Below are 24,076 nucleotides of genomic sequence, written 5' to 3' on the forward strand. Positions count from 1 at the left end.
CACCAGGTAGCTTAGGTAAAACCACAACACAATACACATTGATCTTCATGTTCCTTGTCGGATAAGATGGTTATTTAAACATCTGTTTCATGCACCAAATAAGACTTGAAACAAAAGAAAATGAGCCATGTCATTGGAATTTCCATGTCCATATTAAATACCAAATATGGCCTTTTAGATTCAGTACACAAATACACATCCACTCTCTTCTGATTCAATATCCCAAAAATTGTTCTATCCAAATATGTTCTTATTTGAATACATTCTCACCAATACCTTCCTTTCCCTGTATATCTAAAAGAAAAACAACTCAAACTGACCTCTTTGATGCCATGCTTATTCGTTCGATAACTTCCTGACAAATCCTCAAGGGAACGAAATGATGCTATCTTTATCCTTATTGTTTTCTTCCAAAGATCGTGATGGTGTTCGATGTCTCATTCATAAAATTTACGGAGAGAAAGGTAATGGAACCACATGGAAGAGAGGATGTAAGACAAGATACAAAACTCACATCGATTGAATTTTCATACCAAAACGGAAACCACCAAGTCTTTTGACTATTTTCTACAATTAAGATTGTACAGCCAACTTCTGGAGATGCTCAAAGAAGACTTGTAAGCTTACATCATCGGTAAAGATCACATCTGAGCCGGCAGCCATATCATTGGCATTATTGTATGTTGCTGATGGGTTCAACTTTGCCAATAAAAATCTTGCCTGCTCAGGGAAACAAAAAATAAGCCCCTTGATAATGGTAAACCCAATTTACAATTACCATATACCGAATAAGGTTACGAAAGCTAAACCCATATAAGGTAAGGTTGCATTGCGCCAATGAACCAAGAACAATTTTACACAAGGGTAAACCAAGAACAATTATTATATATCCAAAGAAATATCTAAGAAAAGGAATCACGCCTTACTGAAATATACAGACCTGGGATCCATGTTGATCACAAACAACCAATCTTGGGACAGGGAAGCGTTCCAGAATGATCATTTGTGCATCCATCTGAGGTGCTTGCAAAAGCTGAGCAAATGCCTATGGAAAGGGAGAAAAGAGTGAAGCTTTATACAAGACAATGATAGTACAAAATGGTTTATGAACGCAATATTTAAGCACATTAGAAAATTCACCATATTCTACATTACAATGAGGTAGCAGATCATTGTGATTAATCTCATAGTTTAAATTTCAGAGCTACAAGGTGATGTGTATCAAGAACTTGCTTGTCTATCATTAAGATTAAAATTTCACAAGAATCAGTAAGACTTAAGTAAGAATAAACAATTATTCAACCTAAAGGGTCCATGTGATTAGTAAAATTTTAGCTTCATGCATGATTGAAAATTGCATAATACAAACATGCCGGTTCTAAATAAATGTGCAATTAAGCTCTAGATTCAGGAGGTATGAACAAAATGAACATACCTGATGTTCAGGCTGGTTCTGGTAACCCATGTTGCGCCATTGTGCTATTGTCATGCCATGGAAAATTACAATACTAAAATATGAATCCAGCAAGAGAATACGATCAGCCGAAATGGAAGCCACATCCAATAATGCTGGTTGCGGTAGCGAGTTAAACGAATATGATATTAACGATGGTTGAATCATGACGGCAGCATTTGTAATATTTTCCCTGTTTAATAACATGCGAAAATAGGCGGTTTCATCTGGACTGTTGTTAAAAACCTGTCACAGAAAAGGGGCTAAAAGTCATTATGAACGTAGCTCAAGTAAGTATTATGGAAAAGGAGGTAGCGTAATTAGGAAAAAGAAATTATTACCTGTACAAATTGTGACCGCCGCAGATTAAACATAAACTGAGGAAACAAAGAAAAACAAGGGTTTAATGAAAAGATGATGGATCATCCTTTCGATAGTCGCCAAATTTAGAACAAAATCGGATGAGATTCCGGTCTAGCCACCTTGTAGCATCAAACCCCTCCTGAATGAAACCAAAAGCCATGATCATGAAAGGGATTAACTAACTAATAATTAAATAATAACAATCAACAGAGGAACACGTTTTGCAAGGTGCCAAAAGATAAGACATTGAAATTATAACAGGAGGAAGACCCACTAAAAACTCAGGGTGAAGAGAATAATCATATCCAGTAACATGAATACAGAATAAAAGTGGAAAATATTCAATAAAAATAGCATAATGAAATAAGCAGGGACAAATCAGATGAATTAAAAGTTAACAATGAATACATTCAAATGAAATAAGCAACTGGTTGACGGTTGAATAAAAGACTTCCTAAATTACCTCTGTCTCCATTTTCAGGGAAGTTATTCTTGCCATTACAACAGCCGCAGTCTCTTGATCAAAACCTTGTATTAATTCCTAGAAAGGATGATAAAATTATAAATAGAAATAAGAGTGACTCCAAACAGTTAATCAATCGAATAATATGAGAAATACATTGAATATTTGGTGGAAAACATTATTCATGGTTAGCATACAATAATTCCAATTTCCATCAAACATAATCGATCATTACACTATCCAAACCAAGACACGTACCGCAGTGAAATGTATACAAATCAACAAACCCACCAACGTTGAAATTTAACAAAACAGAAAATGGGACGAAAAGAAAGAAAAAAAACATACATGAAGGTACTATTCAGACAATTACCTCTGAACTAACAGCACTGTCTACCCATTGTCTAGTCACAGTAGTAACTCGGAGCATTGTTTTACCCTCAGGGTCTTGATAGCTGCAATAATCATATCACAGTCAAATTACTAAAAAGAGAAAACTAGAAAACAAAGCCTACATACAGTGTTAAGGTAAATAAAGTGGACCCTTTTAGTTCTTTGTGCAGCAAACCTTGTAAGAAACTGCAAATAGAGCTGTGAATTTGCCATTCCAGGAGCATTTGATCGGTCAGTTGATGAAAGATCAAATAAAACCGTCAAGCAAGTACTCTTGTCAAGACCACACATCTTCCATGCTGTAGTGTTTCCTTCTCCAATGACAGTGTCAGCAACATTAGGTCCTTTCTGCAACCCTCAAAATTATCAGCTTATGTCCCCATAAATACAAATAAATTGTGTCTACACTTTATAGTGCGTGTCTTTGCCGAGATAGCGAGAGATATAATCAAATTTCTAAATTGCACAACCTTCTCCAAAGAAGAGCAAGGCCCTATAACCCCCTGAATCTTGATGTCTTTAGAACAGTTGATCTCAAGGGTGCCACTAGGAAAAAAATAGCATATAATTAGTTTGAAATGTATACTACCACTAAAATAGTTCATTTTTCTGGGTGCTCCAAACCATGCCTCAGGAAATTATACAAGTTACAGATGATGCATGCCAATACAAAAACTTAAAGCACAGCATGAGCATGTAAGCAGAATACTAAATTTGAAATCAGAAATTATACTCCTACTGCAGCAAGGTAATACATATATTACTTTCAATAATACGGGCACTCCCATTTGCAATATTTACATAAAAACCTATTAAGCCAAAGGGCAGAGTATGCAAAAACATAATAGTAGCATTTGCAATTTCATAAATTTTTACTCTGCTTCCAGCAAAATACTGAGGTCAACAAACTTTTATGTGAAAAGATTACAATCTTTCAGAGCAGCACACTGTGAGGTTGGCACTTTTTAGAACTTAAAAAATAACACAAGGCCAACTGGAACCGAGGCAAAAAATGTAAATAAAGCAATTAATAATGCAACTATATAGTTATTTACCAACATGCAGGGAAAAATATAGTAAAAAGGCTGAACAAGAAATGGTGTGAAAAGAGAAACTAACTTAAAACATAGACCAAGAGACTGCTCCCCATCCTCAAACACACGCTTGAAAGAGTTTTTGAATACAGAATGACCAAAACTTTCTGCTAGAACAACGAGACCACCTGTTTTTTCAACGGCAACTTTCATTTCAGCAACCCCAACCTGAGAAGACAAAATAACCCTTTACATATTTATATACAGTTCACATTGTCACGATTACTAATGTCTGAGGTTATTAGCATTCATTTAAAATAAAAGTTTTGCGTCCATTTTAAACAGAATAATTAACACCCACAGATTCTTACAGCATAAAGCATTTACATTACAAGCCACCGATCAAATAAGCAAGGAGAAAAGCCTTAACACTTTACTTTCAGCGCATATTAAGAATTACACATTGGGCTGTTGAAGTTTCAAATAAGATTAGGATCCTTATATCGTATCTACTTCAGCAGGTTTGTCATTGTTTAAATTCAATTCATGAGACCAGTTAAAGGCACAAAAGAACCAAAAATTTTGTCGAGTGAATCGATCCTTATCAAGAGAGTAAACTAGTTTGGTACATCACAGACGGATTATAAGAACAAAAGAGAGTTTAAATATAATTGGAGAAACTAAAAAGTTGCCAAGACAAACCTGATCAAGCGCTGAAGCAAAAAGGTCAAGAACATGACCCTGGCTGACCAACTGCTTAGCAAAACTATCATAAAATTTCACAGCTTTCTTAAAATAAGGTGCAGCATCCTTATCAAGATCTTTGTGGGAACGTACAGGCTCCGACAGATCTTTAGATACAATCTGCAAAAGTCATATAAATCAGTATCATCTTGATGACAAACAAGAATGTCTTAAACAAGAAGCAATCTTCATATTCAGATTATTTGCCAAATCTCCATTTTCTCAATCAAATCATTGTTGTCTATGAGTCATTAAAACAAGTAAAAGGTATTTAAATATTGACAATCATCTCTGACAAAGAAACGGTGCTTATTAAGGCGTTAATCTGTATGGAACTATGAAGGTAACATAAAATTGTGCAAACAAATTCAATGAAAGAATCGGGGTGATAAACAGGAATAATTTATGTAAAACAGAATCAATTTTTAGCTAATTGCATAAGTAAATGCACTTACATTAAATGCATCAAACAGAGAACTGGTTTGTAGACATTGCCCTGTTTCATACAAAGATGGGCACCTGTGGTTGTGCTCTAATATAAATGCCATACTACATACAGGTTACAACAAATCATATCCAGATCAATCATATATAGTCTATGTTAGAATCGGTGTGAGTGTTGGTCATATCTTCATACCCTATGAGACACAAGTACTTCAAGAAAAATACCAATTCCAAGTAATATAGGGCACATTTATCATGTGTTAAACCCATCAACTACTTACAACTCATGATAAAACGAATTAGATTATACCTATTAACTATCAATTTTATAATTTTTTGTTTGTGTCATTTAATTGTCCTAAAAGTATAAATTCAGCAGCTAAACAAAGGGTTTAATGACATTACCGTCCCAGGGCCTTCAGTACATGGACCACCAACCAAAGCAACAATCCGAGCACCAGTACCAGGCAAGCAAGCTCCAAGCAATCCAGCTGCAACACTCAAGGCAACTCCGGTGCACCTTGACGCTCTCTGCCCTGCTTTTACAGGCCATTGATCCGTTTGTAACTCATCCAGCAACTACAGTAAAATCAGCCAACCACTTAATAAAAAGTTCAACAACATAAAATATGATTTCCCACACAAAAATTGATAATAAAAAAACGCACCGAATTCAGTGTGAACTCGCAATCAGAAGCAGGCAATAAGAACCTATTAACTCCAGTATCTGTGTACCCATTTTGTAAGCCTTTCGGATACCCGGGAGTCGACCGCCGCCCCGCAGCACCAAGCCCCAACTGCTCCAACACCTGCTCCTTGGAAATCTCCTTACTACCCCTGAAAATATAGACCTTCGACATATCCGAGAACCCCAATTCATGTACATGAGCTTGAGTCCCAAACGAAACAAACCCAACGAGCGCGTTTTCCGGCAACAACCCAATCGCCTGCTTCATCGCCGATTTGGCAGACCCAAGCTCTTCCTCTATCATGCAAGTGTCCAACACGAATACAAACACTTGCGGCAACTGAGGAGCATTGGCTGGGTTGTTCGGATCCGGGTAGAGCGTGTACTGCACGGTGGTGTACTGCGGGTAGAGTTCGCACGGTAGATTCGTCTCCGAGATCATGGCGTAGTGAGGCGGGAAATGGTTGCGCTGGTAACAGAAAGGGCAGATCCAGATCTTCGCGGTGAAGTCAACGCGCGCGAAGGCATTCAGCGCAGCTGTACACGTCTTGCACCTAAGAGGCGCGTAAGGAAGCGTGGGGATGTCCGGGTGCGGGCGGATCGGAGAGATGGTACACGCCAACGGCAGCACGCACTTGCTGGCTTCGACTTTGATGCGTGGCCAAACGTTCCACGTCATTCGCACGGCATCGATCCCTTCCGGGTCCACGTTGGCCACTTCCGACATGGTTGATAAATATATTAAAAAACCTTTTTTTGGATTAAAATAGAACGATAATTTAGAAATTAAATGAGAATTTTGGTGTTTCTTCTTCTTCTTCTTCTTCTTTTTTTTAGATTTTTGGGCGACCCCAAGAGAAACTGAACATAAAGGGGTCACCTACAGAAGATTAAAAGAGAGAAAGAAAGAAACAGATGATTTCTAAAACGAAAAGTGAAAAGAAACCGATTTGATCTGAAGTGGGTATTTAAAGGCAAAGATTTGTAATTACGGGAGTTTAGGAATTTTTTTAATTTTTTATTTTTTTCTTCATCGATATTTCATGTTACCATAAACAAAATTTCTTCAATTTTTTATAAATTAAAATTTCCATTTAATAATTATTACATTATTCTGTAACATCCAAATATGGATATTAATCCATTGAATTTTTTAAATCAATATTATCTTATTTAATTAAACAAATTCGAATTAAAAGTTTTATATAATTGAGTGAATGAAAATAAATTTAACTTGAATTAGGTTTAAAAAAATCTAATAAATTTTTTACTGGAATTAAAGTAATATTTAAGTATAATAAAATAAGTGTTATAAAATATTATACCATTAAGAGCTCATTTTAAAAAAAAACAATTGTTTATATATTTTGAATAATTTAATTGTGTATTTTAAATTTAAGTTAAATTATTTAATTTAGAATATTTATTTAAAGAACTACTCATATTTATTCATTAAATAATACAAAATATTACACTGATAGTATTTTTATTATATTAAAAAAATTCAATAATTTGGGTTGAATATAAGCATTATTTATTTATAATATTTCTGAATTATTGACAACACACACCTTACAAATATAGTTGCTCGAATCCAATATCTCAAGGGAGAACAACAATCAACTAAGGTCACTTCATGGATTCATTGAATCCCGAGTCAACTGAGTAATCTTAATGATTAAAGGGAGTATTATTATTTATGAAACTCTTGGATTCAAGTAGTCGCATGTCTACAACGTGTGTTGTCAATGATTAAGAAAAATTATGAATATATATTATTTTATAATCACCTAAAATTATTTAAAAAAGTATATATTGTATTTAAAATGATATATTTGTATCAAATTTAATAAGTTAGCAATTTATTTTTATAAATATTTTAGCTGTTTAATGTTGTATCTACTATGTAGATATGATAACAGCTAAATCTATTCATAATTCAAAAGTTTCATTTAATTTGGACAAAAATATTGTATTTTATGGTAATAATTGAACTCAAATTTAATTTAAGGAATAAAAATATTTTAAATTTAATTATAATACACATAAATAGTAATTAAAATATGTATCTTCAATACTTTATTCATATATGATAGTTATATATTAAACGTTCCAATACCAATAATAATACAATAAAAATCACAGGCTAATTAGAACCACTAACAGCATCCACCCATCCTTATTGAGTAGATGCAGAGAAGCTAAGCATTTGCCTCTCTTCAGGTTGAGACCAAGGTTTGATCAAAACCACCGCATCGAACGTCTTCTTCTCCCCGTTCTCCGTCGCTTCGATCTTTAGAAAGTATTTGATCCCCGAAACTATCTGTTGTCCGGCCTCCACCACCTGCGAAAACCCCAGCTAATTGCCCCCGTTTCCCTTCTGCAACTGGCTTTTGTTGCACTCCGCCACCGCGAACCTCCCAAGTTCTTGCACCCCTTTGTTCGCACTCACGTCGTTGATCGGCGTTTTGCCTCCCACTATCGTCCCGTATCCGTTAGCCGCCGTGAATATCGTCGCGAACATCGACGACAGAGCCAGAATTGTTAGCTCAGTTTTCGCCATTTTTATTTTGATTAATATAGATGATATGTTTGTACATATATATAGTTATAAATATATATATATACAGAGAGAGAGAAACTGGAAATGAAGGAAGAAGAGTGGTGCGCATTGAATGAGGAGAGTGTTTTGAGACGCAAATTAAGGTGGTGAAGTGCGTTGAGAGGGCAAGCGACAAGCAAGGCTAGCTAACAGCCACTTTCAACTACACTTGTCCATTAATATTTGGGTAAATTACGGATCGTTCTTTATGTTTATGATCTGTTCTGTTTTAGCCACCGTTTTTTAAAAAAATATATAGTTTTGATCACATATAAGAATTCCAAGGTCAATACGTTTCCATCCTCACGCCATTGTTACTATTGGCTGGAAAAATTGAGACGCATTCATTGTTACTATTGGCTTAAAAAATTGATAGACATTTTTCCCCCTTTTTCGATTTCAAGGTTTTACCTTAATTAATATAGAAAAACTTAAATTGTTGGATGAAATTCTTTTACTTACATAAAAACTCGAACTCAAAACATTCTTAAGTGATATTAAATTACTTACCACTTGAACTAATTCTAGTCGGTAAAATTCAGATGCATTAAACTTAGGGGTATAAACGAGTCGAGTCGAGCTCGAGTATTGTGGAGCTCGACTCGACTCAAAAACTCTGAAATGGAGCTCGACTCGACTCGAAAACGCGCGGAATTAAAATTTTCAAGCTCGACTCGAACTCGAAATCCTGAACTGAAGCTCATGAGCAGCTCGAAATGAAATTTTTTTTAAACTTAATTCTATTGAAGCCTCAAGCTCAAACTCGAACCTTAAATACATGAAATCTTACTGTATTTTTAAAAAAATCAATACATAAATATTAATATTATTAATAATTTATTTTTTTTAAAACAAAATCTTAATATATATTATATTTTCGAGCTGCTCACGAGCTTTTCGAGTCGAATATCGAGTAGCTCGTTTCGGCTCGTTAAGAACTCGAGTCAAGTCTATTCGATCTGAATATTTATCGAGCCTTGATCGAGTCGATCTCGAATAGCTCGCGATTTGTCTCGTCTCATTTACAACCCTAATTGAACTGTTGGGTTGTACTATATCGTACGATGGGCTACATATTTAACGTGCTATCAGCTATGCTTCTATGATAGTGACTGATCCATAAATTTAAGAATGAAGTCCAAAATTTTAATTTTATTTTCTTAAAAGTAATAGGTAGGCAAAAATTATAATTTTTTTAATTTTCCAAAATAATGGGATGCACTTGGTCCGGGCTTAGTGCATCCGCCACTGTTCCATGAGTGGATAGACTCCTAATTATGTATGATTATACTTTACTAACAAACATATTTACATAATTAGAATTTCCACAAGAAGATGTAGAAAGTAAAAACTCTGCCAAAATCACACATTCTTTATTCAGTTAACTAGCACTCCTAAAAACTTGAAAAGACAATTGAATTATTTGAGGAACTAGATGAATCTAGAGTGAAGATGAGACTGCTTTAGTAAACACAAACACCTCAAATTATATGTCTTGAAAAGTAACTGAATAAACACAAGTACTTAAAACAACAACACAAACATGATATGTAACATTAGCTATAGATTTTCTTCTCTTACTACAGTTCTTTTAACTTGTAATGACAAAGGTACAGCAACAGCTAGGGTTTTTGGAACTTGTAATGATATTTAAACGAAGACTCGAGGAACCGAATCAACAGGCTTGCAATCAACCTCCCTGAGTTTAGGTATGAGCCCTTTCCCACCACCATTCGCCAGTGGATGAATCCCATGATCCGGACCCTCTAACTCGATTCGCTTCGCCCTCTCTTTCTCGAACGAAACTCCAAATCGATTCTCCACATCTGCATTAGTTAAATACAACTTATAGTATTTATTTTTTATTTCCATGTACTTATAATACATGTAACATATTTGGTCACATCTGCATTAATTAAATAATGCAACTTATAGTATTAATATTTTATTTCCATGTACTTATAATACACGTAACATATTTACGTAGGTCACTTAATTTTATGTGTCCAACACTCGATTTACTTCGATTACCTTTGGCGAGTTCGTCGTAGAGCTGACCATCTCGAGTGAGAGCCATCATCAACTGGGGTAACCCAAGAGGGAGATTATCACCTTTATCAACCTGCCAGAAATGGATGGTCTTACCATAAGTCTTGCAAACCTTGTCAAGGCCGTGTCGCTCGATTGGCCCAGGGACTCCCGGCAGAAACAGCACCCCGCTCTTCACTTCGTACTCGTGCGAATGCCAGAGCGGCTTCTCTTCGTCCGGCAACGTCAAGAACAGATTCTCCGATATCATGTACTCTAATCCGATCAGCTTCGCGTCTGCTCCGGGGCTGTCGTAGATCAGACACTGTCGCATTTCTTCGTTTTGATGCGCGCAGTAATGGTGCGACTCGACTTGACGGGTCATGTCGTAGCCATAGAAATGAAATCTACAACAAAAAAGCCACCAACGACACGTGATTTTAACTTGAGAAAAGTGAAACAAAATAGGGGTATTCGATTAAAATGTGGGTGTAATTACGCGCAGAGATGTTGATGGATTGATTTGATTGGGTGGAAGCTTTGGACGGCGCCTGTGGCGGTCTCGACGAGAGAAGTGGCGATTTGAGTCGGCTCGCCGGGAACTTCAAGGTGATTCGACATCGTTTTTTTTTTGGACTTAACTGTTTGAAATTTTTGGATCAATGAAGAGTTTTAAAAGAATGTTGCTTTTGCATGCAGAGCTACGCGTGGTAGGAGGTTCAATAGACGTGGCGATTAACATCGCTTCTCTTGACAGCTATATATTTTAGGATAAACTACCTATTTGATCCCCACTTATTATTTAATGTGTTTCGGTCATTCAATTATTTCTTTTTAAAATAATGATTAATGTTAAGTTTTGGTTCTGGTTTTTTTACCCGTTATTAAAGAATTAACGATCATACTAACATGATGTTTTCAACACTAACGTCACATTGTCTAATCGTAACATGCCAGCATTAGTGTTAATTTTTTAATGGTGGTGACTAAAACATAATCAAGACATAATGTTAGGTATGATTTAAAAAAACATAATATCGAAAAATGCTTCTAACATTTTTTAAATAATCATTTTGGCCCCTATTCTATTTTGGAGCATTTTGGCCTCTAATATTTTATTTTATGGGGCAAAAAAGCTCCTCTATGGATGGAAATAAGTAGTTAACAAACGGTTAACGCTCCAAATTATGATCCTTTTACCCTAAAAGGAAATGTTGAGGATCAAAATGCTAAAAAATAATCAAGACCAGAGTGATTATTCGATTTAACATTATGAGTTTTTTTTGCTATAAAATGAAACATTGAAAGTTAAAATGCTCCCAAAAAAAGAATAAGAACTAAAATAATCATTTTGGTAAACATTGAGGACTAATTTTGACATTATACCTAAAAATAATAGTTGAGTGACAAAAATAAAAATTAAGTAACTAATGAATGACTAAATAGGTAATTTACACTGCATTTTAATACGATAGATTATTGTCTGCGTCATTTATGATAAATTAAGGGTAAAATACACTTATAACTATAGTGTAACATCCCAAAAGCCGAGTCAGTGATCAAAATAGAAGTTTTGGAAACTTAGTGACCAATCTCATAAAAGATTAAAAGTTCAGGGACTTAATTGAAAGATTTTGATGTTGGATGTAATAATAAAGTTTGAAAGTGATAAGGGTATTATAGTCATTTTACAAGCAAGATTTTTATTTCCCTTTATATAGGGTATTAAACACGTGGAAAGTGAAATGAAAGAAATAAAGAATAAGAAGAGTCTGGAGATGGTGAAGTTATATTCTTCTCTCTTCCCGTATCTTCATGTATAAGGTAAGTTGGTTTCAAGCTGGTTAATTCTTTTGTTTTAAAGTTGGTTTTGATCTTAGAGTGATAGAAAAGAATAAGAAAAGCTTAAGATGTCTTAAAACTCAAAGATTATCAAGTTATGAGAGATTGAAGATAAGAGGTTCAAAATTGAAATCTTGGAAAAGAGTTAGTAATTGAAGTTGGAAGTTAAATTTGACTTGTCAACAGTCAAAATAAGAAATCCAAAGTATTGGAAACGAATTTAGAACATGTTGAGAAATTGGTAAGATTATTGGATTTTAAATTCAAGATAGAATATTGAAAATTAAGGAGAGTTATAGTGATATAAGTTGTCTAGAAGAAGTGTAGTTAAATTTAAAGGGCTAAAAGAAGGTTATATAAGAAGAATTAAGTAAGTTTGAGTGATTTTTCATGCTTAAAATGTGATTTTTGTGTTAGGGGTATCGTTACCCATTCATCAGGTATCGATACCCTCTCAAACGAAAAATTACATAATGCAATGAGGGTATCGATACCCTAAGGAGGGTATCGATACCCCTAAAGGGAAAATGTGAATATTGGTTTATTAAGTTTGTTTAAGTTGCCAGTATCAAATTACAATGTGTAGGTATCTAATAATTGTCTTAAAATGTATATTTATGTAGATTCTGAGCTTAAAGCAATTCCGAAACATTTGGCAAGTAAGATCGATCAAGGGAAAGAAAAGATAAGAGACCGAATTGACTAGTGAGGCCAGGTGAGTGCATATTAGATATTATATGATGTTTAATGGAAATAAGACTTGCGACGAGTCTATTTCCGATAGTATTATGCATGAATTCATGAATCTGAGCATGTGTTTGCTATGAGTGTATGAGTAATATGTTATAATATGTGTGTCAAGATTTGTATGAATATATGTTAGTGTAATAAGATATAGGGACCGGTATAAGTAATATATATGTTTACATAAATTATATGATGATATAAGAATAGATATGAAATTATGAGTATAAAAGATAAGTCATGTGATAAGATTTATGGAATTTATAGAAACGAAAATATATGAATATAAAGAGTTATAAGAGAATAAATATAAGTTATATGATAGTGAAATATAAGACTATGTGAATATATAATTATAAGATAAAATATGTAATAACAAGAGAATATGATCAAAGTGAATTCCTAAGAACAATAGGAACTAAGTAAACATGTGTAAAGGTTATATGAATAATAGAAACATGAGTTAGACAAATACATAGTGGTATGATCAATTATGAGAATTAGTGTAACATCCTCAATACCGGGTTAGTGACCAAATTGTAAAGTTTCAGAATTTGGTGACTAAAGTATAAGAATGAAATAGTTCAATGATTATTGGATATATATATGATGAAGGTTATTTAGTAATTATTAAAGGAAATTAAGGGTTAAATGGTCATTTGACCAGAAAGATTTTTATATTCCTTTTAAAGGTAATATAAACGTGGGAAATATGAGAAACATCCAGAGTTCTCTTCTCCTTTCTTCTTCTTCATACGTGGGAGAGCAAGGCAAAGGTAAGTTTAATTTCAGTTGGTTAATTCTTGAGTTTTAAGCTTAGTTTTGATTCTTTGGGTATTAAATAAGCTTAAGGAAAGCTTATATGGGATTTAAACAATAAGATAAAGGAATTATGAAGGAATTTGCAATATGAGTTTTAAGATGAAATTTTGATATGGTATGGTTGTTGAAGTTTTATGGATGAATTTGACTTGTCATCAATCTAATTAAGAAGTATGAAGTGTTAGAATTGGAATTAGAACACATTGAAAATTTGGTATGATTCTTGAATCTCATATGGAAGATAGGATTTTGAGGTTTAAGATGAAATAAATGAATATAGATTGGTTTAAGTATGTGTACTAGAGTTAAGAATGAAAAGGGGATGATATGAAGTGTTTGAGAGGAAATGAAGTAATTTTCGGGTTGAAAATATGATTTCTGGGCAAGGGGAATCGGTACCCATTCAAGGGGAACCGATACCCCTTCAAACGAACAAAATTTCCAGAATGTCATGAGGGAATCAATACCCCCTTAGTAGGGAACCGATTCCCCCTAAAGGAAAATTGTAAATATTGGTTTAATAAGTTCGTTTAAGTTGCTAGTATCCAACTACAAGGTGTAGGTATCTAATGATTGCCTCAAAATGTACATTTATGTAGATTCTACGCATAAAGCAATTCCGGAACATTTGGCAAGTAAGATCGATCAAGGGAAAGATAAGAGATTGAAATTGACTAGTGAGGCCAAGGTGAGTGCATACTAGTGATATGTAGTGTTTAATGGAAATAAGACTTGCGATGAGTCTATTTCCTAGAGTAATATGCATGAAGTCATGGGCATGATTATGTGTGGTTATAATTATATGTGATTATCTGTATTACATTGATTGTATGTATGCATGACTAAAGATAATGACATGCTTTGTATATACTATATGATTTATGTAAGACTTTATTATGTAATAATGGAAGAACATGGAATAAGTTATATGATATGGTATAAGTGATTATACGAGAAATGTTAGGAGACTTTAAGAGAATAGTATGAATTCGAGGGCATAAATAAGGATACTTAAGTTATATAGGGAAGATTGATAAATTAAAGGAAACTATGGTTTATGTATTATAGTGAAGAGCTACAAAGTTTTATTAAAGAGTATTGTGGAAGTCATGAGAAATTGAACTAAATAAATAGATGGTTTATGTGAGTGGAAAAGGAAAATGATATAAAATAAATGGAAATTATTTATAAGATAGCATGAGACTAATTGAACATGTAATATAAACTTTATAAAGGAGTACTTGGGTAAAATCATTATATGATACAATTATAGAGTATTACTATACAAATCATATTAAAATATGATATATGAGAATATGAGTAAGTTTATAGGATATTGATAGGACATATAAGAATATTTAAATGTATGATGATATAAAAAAGGGAATACAAAGAAATGGAGCATCAGGTAGATAATATGATATCAGTTATTATATATCTATATGATATATGCCATCAGGTAATATGAAAGGACTCTGAAAATTGATATAAGCTATGAGAAAGTGTTATAGGTGTTTCTTGTGTTATATGAAGCATATATGATCATATGTGAACAAGATATGATATGTATGTTTATATGAATATCTGAGAAATGATCTAAGCTATATGATATGTTATATGACATGGATCTATGTAACTACGCGAGAAAGTATATAAGCTATGTGACATGTAAATGTGACTCATATGAAATGTTCTATGAGTAATTGAACTATGTGTTATGTGAAATGATAAGTATAAAAGAAAATGCCCATGTTATGTGTCTTGAGAGCTAGGGGTATAGTTGGCATGCCAAGAGTCGAGGGTTTACCTATGTTCTACGGAACATATGGATAGTTTTACCTATGTCTTTCGAGACATATGGACAGTATACCTATGTTCTAAGGAACATATGGACAGTTTACCTATGTTCTTCGGGACCTATGGACAGTTACCGAGGATCTTTATGACCTCTGGATAGGTCCTTCGGGACATTTATATGAGCTGTGATGACAGCATAGTGGTGCACAACCTCAATAGACTCACATATCTACAGTTCTCACAGGTGTACATGGGCTAATCAAGAGATATAAACAAATATATGTTTGTGATATGATAAATGTATTACAAATGATATGATGTTGTGTGTGTATAGTGTTTGATTGAAAAGGTTAAGCATAAAAGTATGTGATTACATGATAAACTGCTAATGATGATTTATGTGTATGTATGTATTTATTGTTAATTAATCTGATATAATTTTACATGATATGAGGAAGTCATGTAATTTGGTATAGCATGATAGAACAGAACATGCATATATTGATATATGTTATAAAGTGCATTATAAGTTTTTATGCCTCACTAAGTCTTCGACTTAGCGTGTGATTGTTTCACACGTAGGTTTCGAGAAGAGTAAAGAGTAATGCGGAGCAAGACAGGTCAGTTCTCCTTACCAAATGTCAGATCAGAAAATATATGTACTGGTTATAGAGTGTAGTTGGCATGTAGTCTAAAGATATAAATTGTATGAACTCTGATATATTTTGTAAACGTTTTGAATAAGTTAAGTGTTATCAAAGTTTTTAAATTACTCACTATTTTATACGAATAAATGTTTGAAAAGTCAATGTGACACTTCAGACTCGTATCCGGGTCGGATACGGGTTGGGGGTGTTATAATTAGTGTATTAGAGTTATAGGATTTATGGAGAATTGAGGAAAACTAGATAAGATTGAATTATAGAATAAACTTAGAATAATATATCACTTAGTAAACTTGAATATAAAGTGATGATATGCACCTATAATATAAGATATATATTTATAAATAGGACATAGGTTATGTAATATCAGTGCATACTCAGAAATAAAGAACAAGATAGATGATACGATATAAACTATATATGAATTAGTGATGTAGGAATGTGATATAAAAATGAAATAAAAGTTATGTGTTATATGATACATATGAACATATGAGAATAAGAGATAAGATAAGTGACTTTGTGATAGAATCTATATGACCATGAATTTTATAAATAGGAGCAATTTAAGTGCTATGTGACTATGAGTATTTGAATATGTATCTATGTGATGTGATATATGAGGTCATATGAAATATTATATGACTACGTAATTATATGGAAAAGAATATATGTGCATGTAAATTATATGGAAATGAACTACGTGACTGGATGTGATCTTATGAAAATTGATAATGAGCTATGTGAAAGAGCTATGAGATTATGTGTATATGTGATATGAATATGTGAATGTATAATAATATGAATATTACTGCTCGTGTTATGTGTCATGAGAGCTAGAGGTATAGTTGGCATGCCAAGAGTCGAGGGTCTACGCGGTCCTTCGGGACATATATGTATTCTTTGGAACACGTGTGAGGTCTCTTGAGACACATACTTGATCCTTAGCATATGTATATGGTTCTTAAGGAATTTTCTATGTGGTCCTTAGGGACATCTTATATGACACTTCGGTGTATTTCTACGCGTCACTATGGTGTAATTCTACGTGGCACTTCGGTGCAATTATACGAGTTGTGGTGACAACATTAGTGCACAACCTCTATAGACTCACATATCTATAGTTCTCACATGTATACATGGGATAATAAAGAAGATGATATAAAAGAACATTGTATGATATTATGTGCTTTGTTTGTAATCTTTATGGTGTGAAATGATATATGTGATATGATGATGTGTGTGTATATATATATATATAGCTTGGTTAAGAAGAATATGTACAAGAACATATCACTAAAAGATAAAGAACGAATATAAGACTATTAAAGAGATAATAATAAACTTATTACATACGATTTATATGCTTTGTGTTATGAAATATGTGACCAGAATTATATGATGATATGTGTGTTTTCTTTGTGAAACAATATGTGTGTATGATATACAAAATGTAGTAAGTATAATTTTTGAAAACATTTTGATGTTTCGATATATCAAATTAAGTTTAAATGAATTTTAATATTTTACAAATAATTTTCTAAGAATATTTGATTTAATTAATCGAATATCAAATTATTACTCAAAGTCTTTCAAGATCATTTTCAAACCTTACTAAAAGTGTAAAATTGTGTTTTATACTTAAACTATTTTTGAAACAATTTTCACAAAGTATTTTGAACCAAAATCAAGCCAAAAATCAAATTTTCAAAGTGATGCACCGATGCACCAATCCATACATCGATGCACCATGAATTAAAATGAACATCGAATGCATTTTATGCATCGATGCACTCAGTGCATTTGATGCATCGATACACTCTAGCTATTTTGAAATATCAAATGCATTTTATGCATCGATGCACTCTTAGTGCACCGATGCACTAAGGGTCCAACTGTCAAAATATTTGAATTTTACACTGATGCACCATGGGTATGCATCGATGCACTGACGCTCCCAACTGCTTTAATTAATTGTTTTCACACTTAAACGGCTCTATTGACTCCACTAAGCATCCCCAACGTTCAGAATAATTTGAAGGAGTATTTAAACAAGTCTAGAAGCCATTGATCAACAACAAGAAAGAAGAAATTATAGAGAAACAAGAGAGAAAACATCAAACATCAAGTTTGTGCAATTCAATCCAAATTTCCTTTCAATATTCATTTTGCTTTCAAGAACACAATTTGTGCTCAATTGTATTTATCTTTGAGTGTTCTTATCTTGTTCTAGAATTGTGCAAACAATCTACCTTGTGAGGATTTCCTTGTAAGTTTGCAAATTTGTAATCTTCTCTTTGAGAAAGAGTGTTCTCAAGAATTGGGTATATTCTTGAGGGAGTTGTAAGGTTATCTCTTTAGCCTCAAAAGAAAGAACAAATTAGTGAATTTGTTGGAAAATTCTTAGTGTGGATAGCTAAGGTAGTGGACGTAGACTTTGGTTGAGAAAGTCGAATCACTCTAAATCGATGTGCAAATCTTTTCAATTTTCTGCAAAAACTTCCATCAAAATTTTAATTGTCAATTCACCCCCTCTTTGCCGATTCCATCAATCGATTAACTCAACAATAATATATATTAAACAAGAGTAATAATAATAGGTAAAATAAAATGGTATGTATATATATTCGTTTATGTTTGGATGCATTCTATTGATAAATATTTATTACACATAGGCAAAGTCGAAAGGGTGTCGATTGATAAATCTAATAATTTATCTCAACTTGTCTATAAATATTTTTTATCCATGTTAACCTTTAAATTTAATATTCTTTTTATTTAAGTTAAATTACGCATTTAATATCTAAACTATCAGTTTTAATCTATTTTATGCTTAAACTTTCAAATGTTTCAAAATTATGCATTACGTTTATATTGTTCAGATGAATATCCAATCCAGATTTCAGAATTATTCAGTAGACTGTGAAAGAGAAGCTACAAACCTTCCTGAAGTCATCATTGGACAATAAAGATCGATACAATCAACTTCCAGTCTTTTCGAGCTACCTTCACATGCAGCTCGAACATAAGCAGGGTCACCACGGATGGGCTAAACTCACGATATAATGCCCTCAAAATAAATAATTCACGAAATAACGTTATCCCAACATTATTTGCTGAAATAGGGCGAAATCAACAGTGTGGCCGTAGGTCGCCATGCCTTCCGGGCGACCTACGACGTGGCTTGCTCTGCATGGGACATGCACAACCCAACCATAGGTCGCCATGCACTCCCAGCGACCTCCTAGGTCGCCATGCACGCCCGGCGACCAAGGAGGTCGCCATGCACTCGGGGCGACCAAGGATTCATGCATGGGGAGATCGTGCCATGCACTCGGGGCTCGGTTCATGCATGGGGCACTCGAGGCGACCAAGGAACGGTTCATGCATGGGACACTCGGGGCCATGGAGTCCCGGCAAGGTCGCGAGCAGGCGAGCATGCAGCAGGGCATGGATGGGCGTGCATGGGCGTGCTCCTTTGGCGAGATGGGCGTGCATGGGCATGGAGGTCGTTGGCTGGTAGGTCGCAGGGCATGCATGGCGACCTACCCCCGGTACTGTAGAGGACACCACTTGAGCAATTAATCTGACGATCCCACTATTTCGTGAAAAAAAAAAATTTCAACGCACTATCAACGAGATTTTGCCCCACGGATGTCCGCTCCGCCATCATCGGTATAATATATACCGAACTTTGTAGCCAATTCAACCCTTTCTCGAACACCGTCTTTCAACGCCTTCCCGAGGAGAATTTCATTGGTATGAGGGCCGTAAACATCGTAGGTATGGAGAAGGGTAACCACAGCATCGATGGCGTGATGGATGAGCGCAATCATGTCGGATTCGGGCTTGGGGGAACCGTAGAGGCTGACGTCCCCATGCAACCGATGCCTTGAGCTGATACTTCGAGGCCCTGAGAACCCAACTTGATCCTCCCGAGTTTTGTGGTCGCCATGTTTGATGTTTCCACTGAATCTGCTGTAGAATTCAAGGAATTTGTGGTGATGGAGAAGGAAGGTTTCGGAACTTGCTGTTATATAGTGGGTGGGAAGTGAAGAAGGAGAGAGCGGCAAATATTAAAAAAAAAACTGCGAAAATTTGACAGCCATTACGTAGGAGCCTATGCTAGTAATAGGCTTTATGAAACTCTTTTTTTTCACTAAAAGGACTTGGGTAAACTATCCTATGAGTCACTAAATTATGAATTTTATCAATTAAATCACTAAATTATTAAAATTGAATAAAACATAAAATTAAAAAATAATTTGAAAAAATAATTTATTTTGAAAAATGGTGAATGAAATGAGCATGTAATTCAAATTTAATAAAAACAAATGAACTTAAAATGATGAAAGAATTTAAATTTTTAATCAAATAATTTAACTAAAGATCAAAATGACATCATTAGATTTACATCTTTTTTAGGTATTTGAATTTTATAAATTTAAAATCGGTTTCAACTACAATTTGAAAAAAAATAATTTAACTTAAATAATTTTAAATTAAAAAAATATATTTTTAAAAATTAATTTGAATTTTACTTACACTCACTACCAATATCAAATAATTATCTTAATAAATATCTCAAAATTTATATGTGAGAATTACTTTATAATAATAATGCAAAAGAAATGGGCAGTATATGCAATTAGCCGCCGGAAAATAAAATTAGCCGCCGGATTATAAAATGAAAAACGAGGGAAAAGGAAAACTATTTTTTTTTATAAAATTAAAATTAAAATTAAATTAAAATAAAACGCACACGTATAATCTCGAATGTCGATTTTAAGTGGGTTTTATAATAATTAATCTTACGAGATAATAAGTGAATTGTGAAGATTTTAATACCGATTTATCCTAAAAAATGATTAATATAGATAATGATCGACAATCAACGATAGTTAAAAAGTTTTATTATTATATACTCTTGTTTTAGTGTGACAAATAATGTCAGTGATCATTAGTCATATCATCGTCTTATTTTAATGTGACAAGTCACGTAAGTAATTGTTAATCATGTCATTGTTTGGTTAGTGATTTAACAATAAAATGACATAATTGAATATAAAATTAAAGTTTAATTATATAATTGATAGAATCAATTTTATTTATTTATTTATAAGAATGACATAATTGAATACAAAATTAAGATTTAATTATATGATTGATAGAATCAATTTTATTTATATATAAATAAATTAACAGACAAAGTTGAGCGGTATTTGATATAATTTACCCATAATTTTACTATGTTTAGTAGAAAAAAATAGGATTTTTTTTTCTTGAAAGCCTATGCCAACGAAAGATGTCTCTTGCATCTCCATATCTTCAAGCTTCCCTATTCTCTACCAATGCCTAGTCGAATTCCAATATAGTTTCTAATCAAATCTCATTCTTTTTTCAACAAATTACTATCTTTCTACTTTGAATTTTTCACCATGAAACATTCTTCCCTATTTACCATAGGAAAAAACCCTCCATTCATATCAAAATGCTGCTTCTGTTCTTCATCTTCTCCTCCTGCTTAAGGCCTGCTTTCCCATTTTCATTCCCTCATCATCTTCTTGAATGTTTGGGTTCCCTCTCAAAACCATTTCCCAAAATTTCCCATTTTTCCCTCATCTTCTGCTTCCATTGTTCTTGCTGTTTTAATCCTCTTAGGTCTTCAAAACCAATGGCAAACAAAAGCTTATAATTTTATGTACTTTTCAACCAAGTTTATCTTCCAGACTGCTTTGGGGACTATAATTTAAACTGGGTCCCTTCCCGTTTCGATTCCCATTGTGTTATATCCCGGTACATAAGCTTTCTGTTTGTTTCTGAACGTACGGTTCGTTTATCGGCATTTTCTTTGCAGCAAAAAAACATGGATTATGATGCTGATGATAGCTATGTCAATGGTGAAGCTAAAGCAGATTCCAAGCCCTTTTCAATAAGGTGGATTTTCCCATTTTCCAATGCCTTATTATCATTATTTCATGGTGTCCTTATTTTGCTTGCAGTTTAAACCTCGATTAATTTTATGAAAAATTTATTAGTTTCCTAGTTGCTGATGAACTCTGTTCTATCATCTATGATCCTTCTTTCCCATGCTTGTTTTCCAATGTTTTGGAGCAGTTTATTTTTCAACATGTTCATAGTGTTATTTTTAGGTTTGCGTACTTGGATTTGCTGCTTTCTTCATTGCTGTATAATTTTCAACAATGCATGATAGCTGATTCAGGGAACTCAATGAATGAACTACTACGAATTTCGGCTTTCGCAACCAGGCATTCGATTGCAAACCGCCACCGACTTCAGGTCTTGTCGGAAATGCCTGTGTTTGTAACAAGTAATCTTTTGTTTTCCCAGGCAGTTTGTTGCTGATACTAGGAGGAAAGATGTTATTCATTGTTGGCCATTTCCAAAGAGATACTTGCAAGTTTGTCTGAAATATGGTATCAGCGATGTGTTGCCACCCTTTGAGCCATGTACTAATCCGTCAGCTCGAGTGCTGAATGAGAACGTAGGCCGGACATGTTCCGATCACCAGCATGAAGATCAAGTTTCCTTTGAAAATAAGGTGATTTTGCAGGAGATTTTGATCAAAGATGAGTGGAATTGTAACTATGATGAGATTCTACCAAAAGGTCCCTGCCATGAAAGCAACTTAAGCTTTGATTACACTTCCAACGTCACGGTTCCGGTAAATCGAGAATCTAATTCTGTACAAGGCCCTCACTTTGATTCTCAGCAGAGAATCAAAAGGGTTTCCCCCAAGAAGCTAAGTCACAAGCAAAGAAAGCGTAAAGGGAGACTAAAGAAGAGGACAATGTCTGATATTTTAGCAAGATCAAAATCATGTACTTTGGATGATTGCTAATAAACCTCTCTAATGATGGTAATGATGAAGCCATTGATGACAATTCATCAAGGTACATTTTCTGCTATAATTTGAACCAAATATGGTTGTTCTAATTGCATTTTTAAAGCTTGCTGAAGTAACACATTCTGAATCTTATTGGTTGTAAGAACCTGCTGTGTTATTTCAGTTTCAGTGATCATCTATGTTACTTGGATTCAGGTCTGCAATTTCGGGCTATGAGTTTGGTTCGGCACTGGTATGTTCAATATATTCTCTGATTGTTTCCATTATCGAAGCATCCGGTCATATTCCCGCACCGATATACATATGTCCCCTCATATATATCGCCTTCTGATATCACCTTCTTGATCTTTGATCGATATGTGCATCGAAATGACGAATACTGAAATATTTTCACATGATTTGCGAGCTCCCATTGTGATAAATGGTGAAGGACACCTTATATCTCATCTGTTAGCTACGTTTACTTTAGTTTCTGAAGCCCTTTTTCCTGCTTCTCATCTCTGATACATGAACATGATTTTATGCTACACATGGTGATTATGTTATCCGGGCTTCATATACATACATACATACATACATGCATATTCGTGTTCAACACGTATCTAAACTTGAGCATCTGGAATATTGATGTTTTCCGGGTCGAATAAAGTTATGCATGCATTTTTCATTTCCTGTAGGCAGGTAAAACAACGGGATATATTGTTCCTCGGATCAGTTTGCAGGATTGGCAGCTTCAAGCTATTTAATAATTCTATATGTAAATTATATTACTCGGACTCGAATGTAAGTATGGGATCGACACATTCATGGTCCTTTTTTTCATGCTTTTGGAGGTCGAATTCATGTATTGGACGTGGATAATTCAAGAACAATGAAGAGTGTAAGCTCATGCAGTTTACATGAAGTTCTTTATCATATTTGGTAATAAAAATAATATTTACACAATTATTTTAATAAAAATATATAAAAAAAACAAGTATGACAAGGTATATTTTATTTATATAAAGAGTGAACCTAAATTCGATCGTTTAAACTATTATTTAATGAGAATTTAAATTTCAAACATAAATCATAAAATGAACATTTTTCTGAAGGAAAAAAAAAAACTATGAAAGTTCTAATAATA

The 24,076-nt window shown here is 33.8% G+C and overlaps 2 protein-coding genes, 1 long non-coding RNA gene and 2 pseudogenes across 3 annotated transcripts; 2 read left to right on the plus strand and 3 right to left on the minus strand.

Annotated features, from left to right (window-relative positions):
* The first annotated feature begins 157 nt into the window (after nucleotides 1-157).
* LOC120198306 lies at nucleotides 158-18,307 on the plus strand. The gene is made up of 3 exons (XR_005523355.1): nucleotides 158-231; nucleotides 4,384-4,393; nucleotides 18,297-18,307. It is a non-coding gene; the product is annotated as an uncharacterized LOC120198306 (long non-coding RNA).
* Nucleotides 180-6,339, minus strand: LOC120198246 (annotated as a pseudogene).
* LOC120198289 lies at nucleotides 7,633-8,186 on the minus strand (annotated as a pseudogene).
* On the minus strand, nucleotides 9,798-10,841 carry LOC120198267 (oil body-associated protein 1A-like). Its single transcript, XM_039199618.1, has 3 exons — nucleotides 10,712-10,841; nucleotides 10,216-10,619; nucleotides 9,798-10,010 (listed from the first exon to the last, which is right to left on the minus strand). Exons 1-3 carry the CDS (start codon nucleotides 10,831-10,833, stop codon nucleotides 9,835-9,837), a joined length of 702 nt encoding a protein of 233 aa, XP_039055549.1. The 5' UTR covers nucleotides 10,834-10,841; the 3' UTR covers nucleotides 9,798-9,834.
* Nucleotides 18,308-21,376: 3,069 nt separating the features above from the next.
* LOC120198276 lies at nucleotides 21,377-22,951 on the plus strand. The gene is made up of 2 exons (XM_039199626.1): nucleotides 21,377-22,019; nucleotides 22,434-22,951. The coding sequence occupies exons 1-2, from the start codon at nucleotides 21,949-21,951 to the stop codon at nucleotides 22,942-22,944; spliced, it is 582 nt and encodes a 193-aa protein (XP_039055557.1). The 5' UTR covers nucleotides 21,377-21,948; the 3' UTR covers nucleotides 22,945-22,951.
* Nucleotides 22,952-24,076: the final 1,125 nt, after the last annotated feature.

The sequence above is a fragment of the Hibiscus syriacus genome, unplaced genomic scaffold, assembly GCF_006381635.1.
Source record: "Hibiscus syriacus cultivar Baekdansim isolate YM2019G1 unplaced genomic scaffold, ASM638163v2 tig00004779_pilon, whole genome shotgun sequence".
Lineage (NCBI taxonomy): Eukaryota > Viridiplantae > Streptophyta > Magnoliopsida > Malvales > Malvaceae > Hibiscus > Hibiscus syriacus.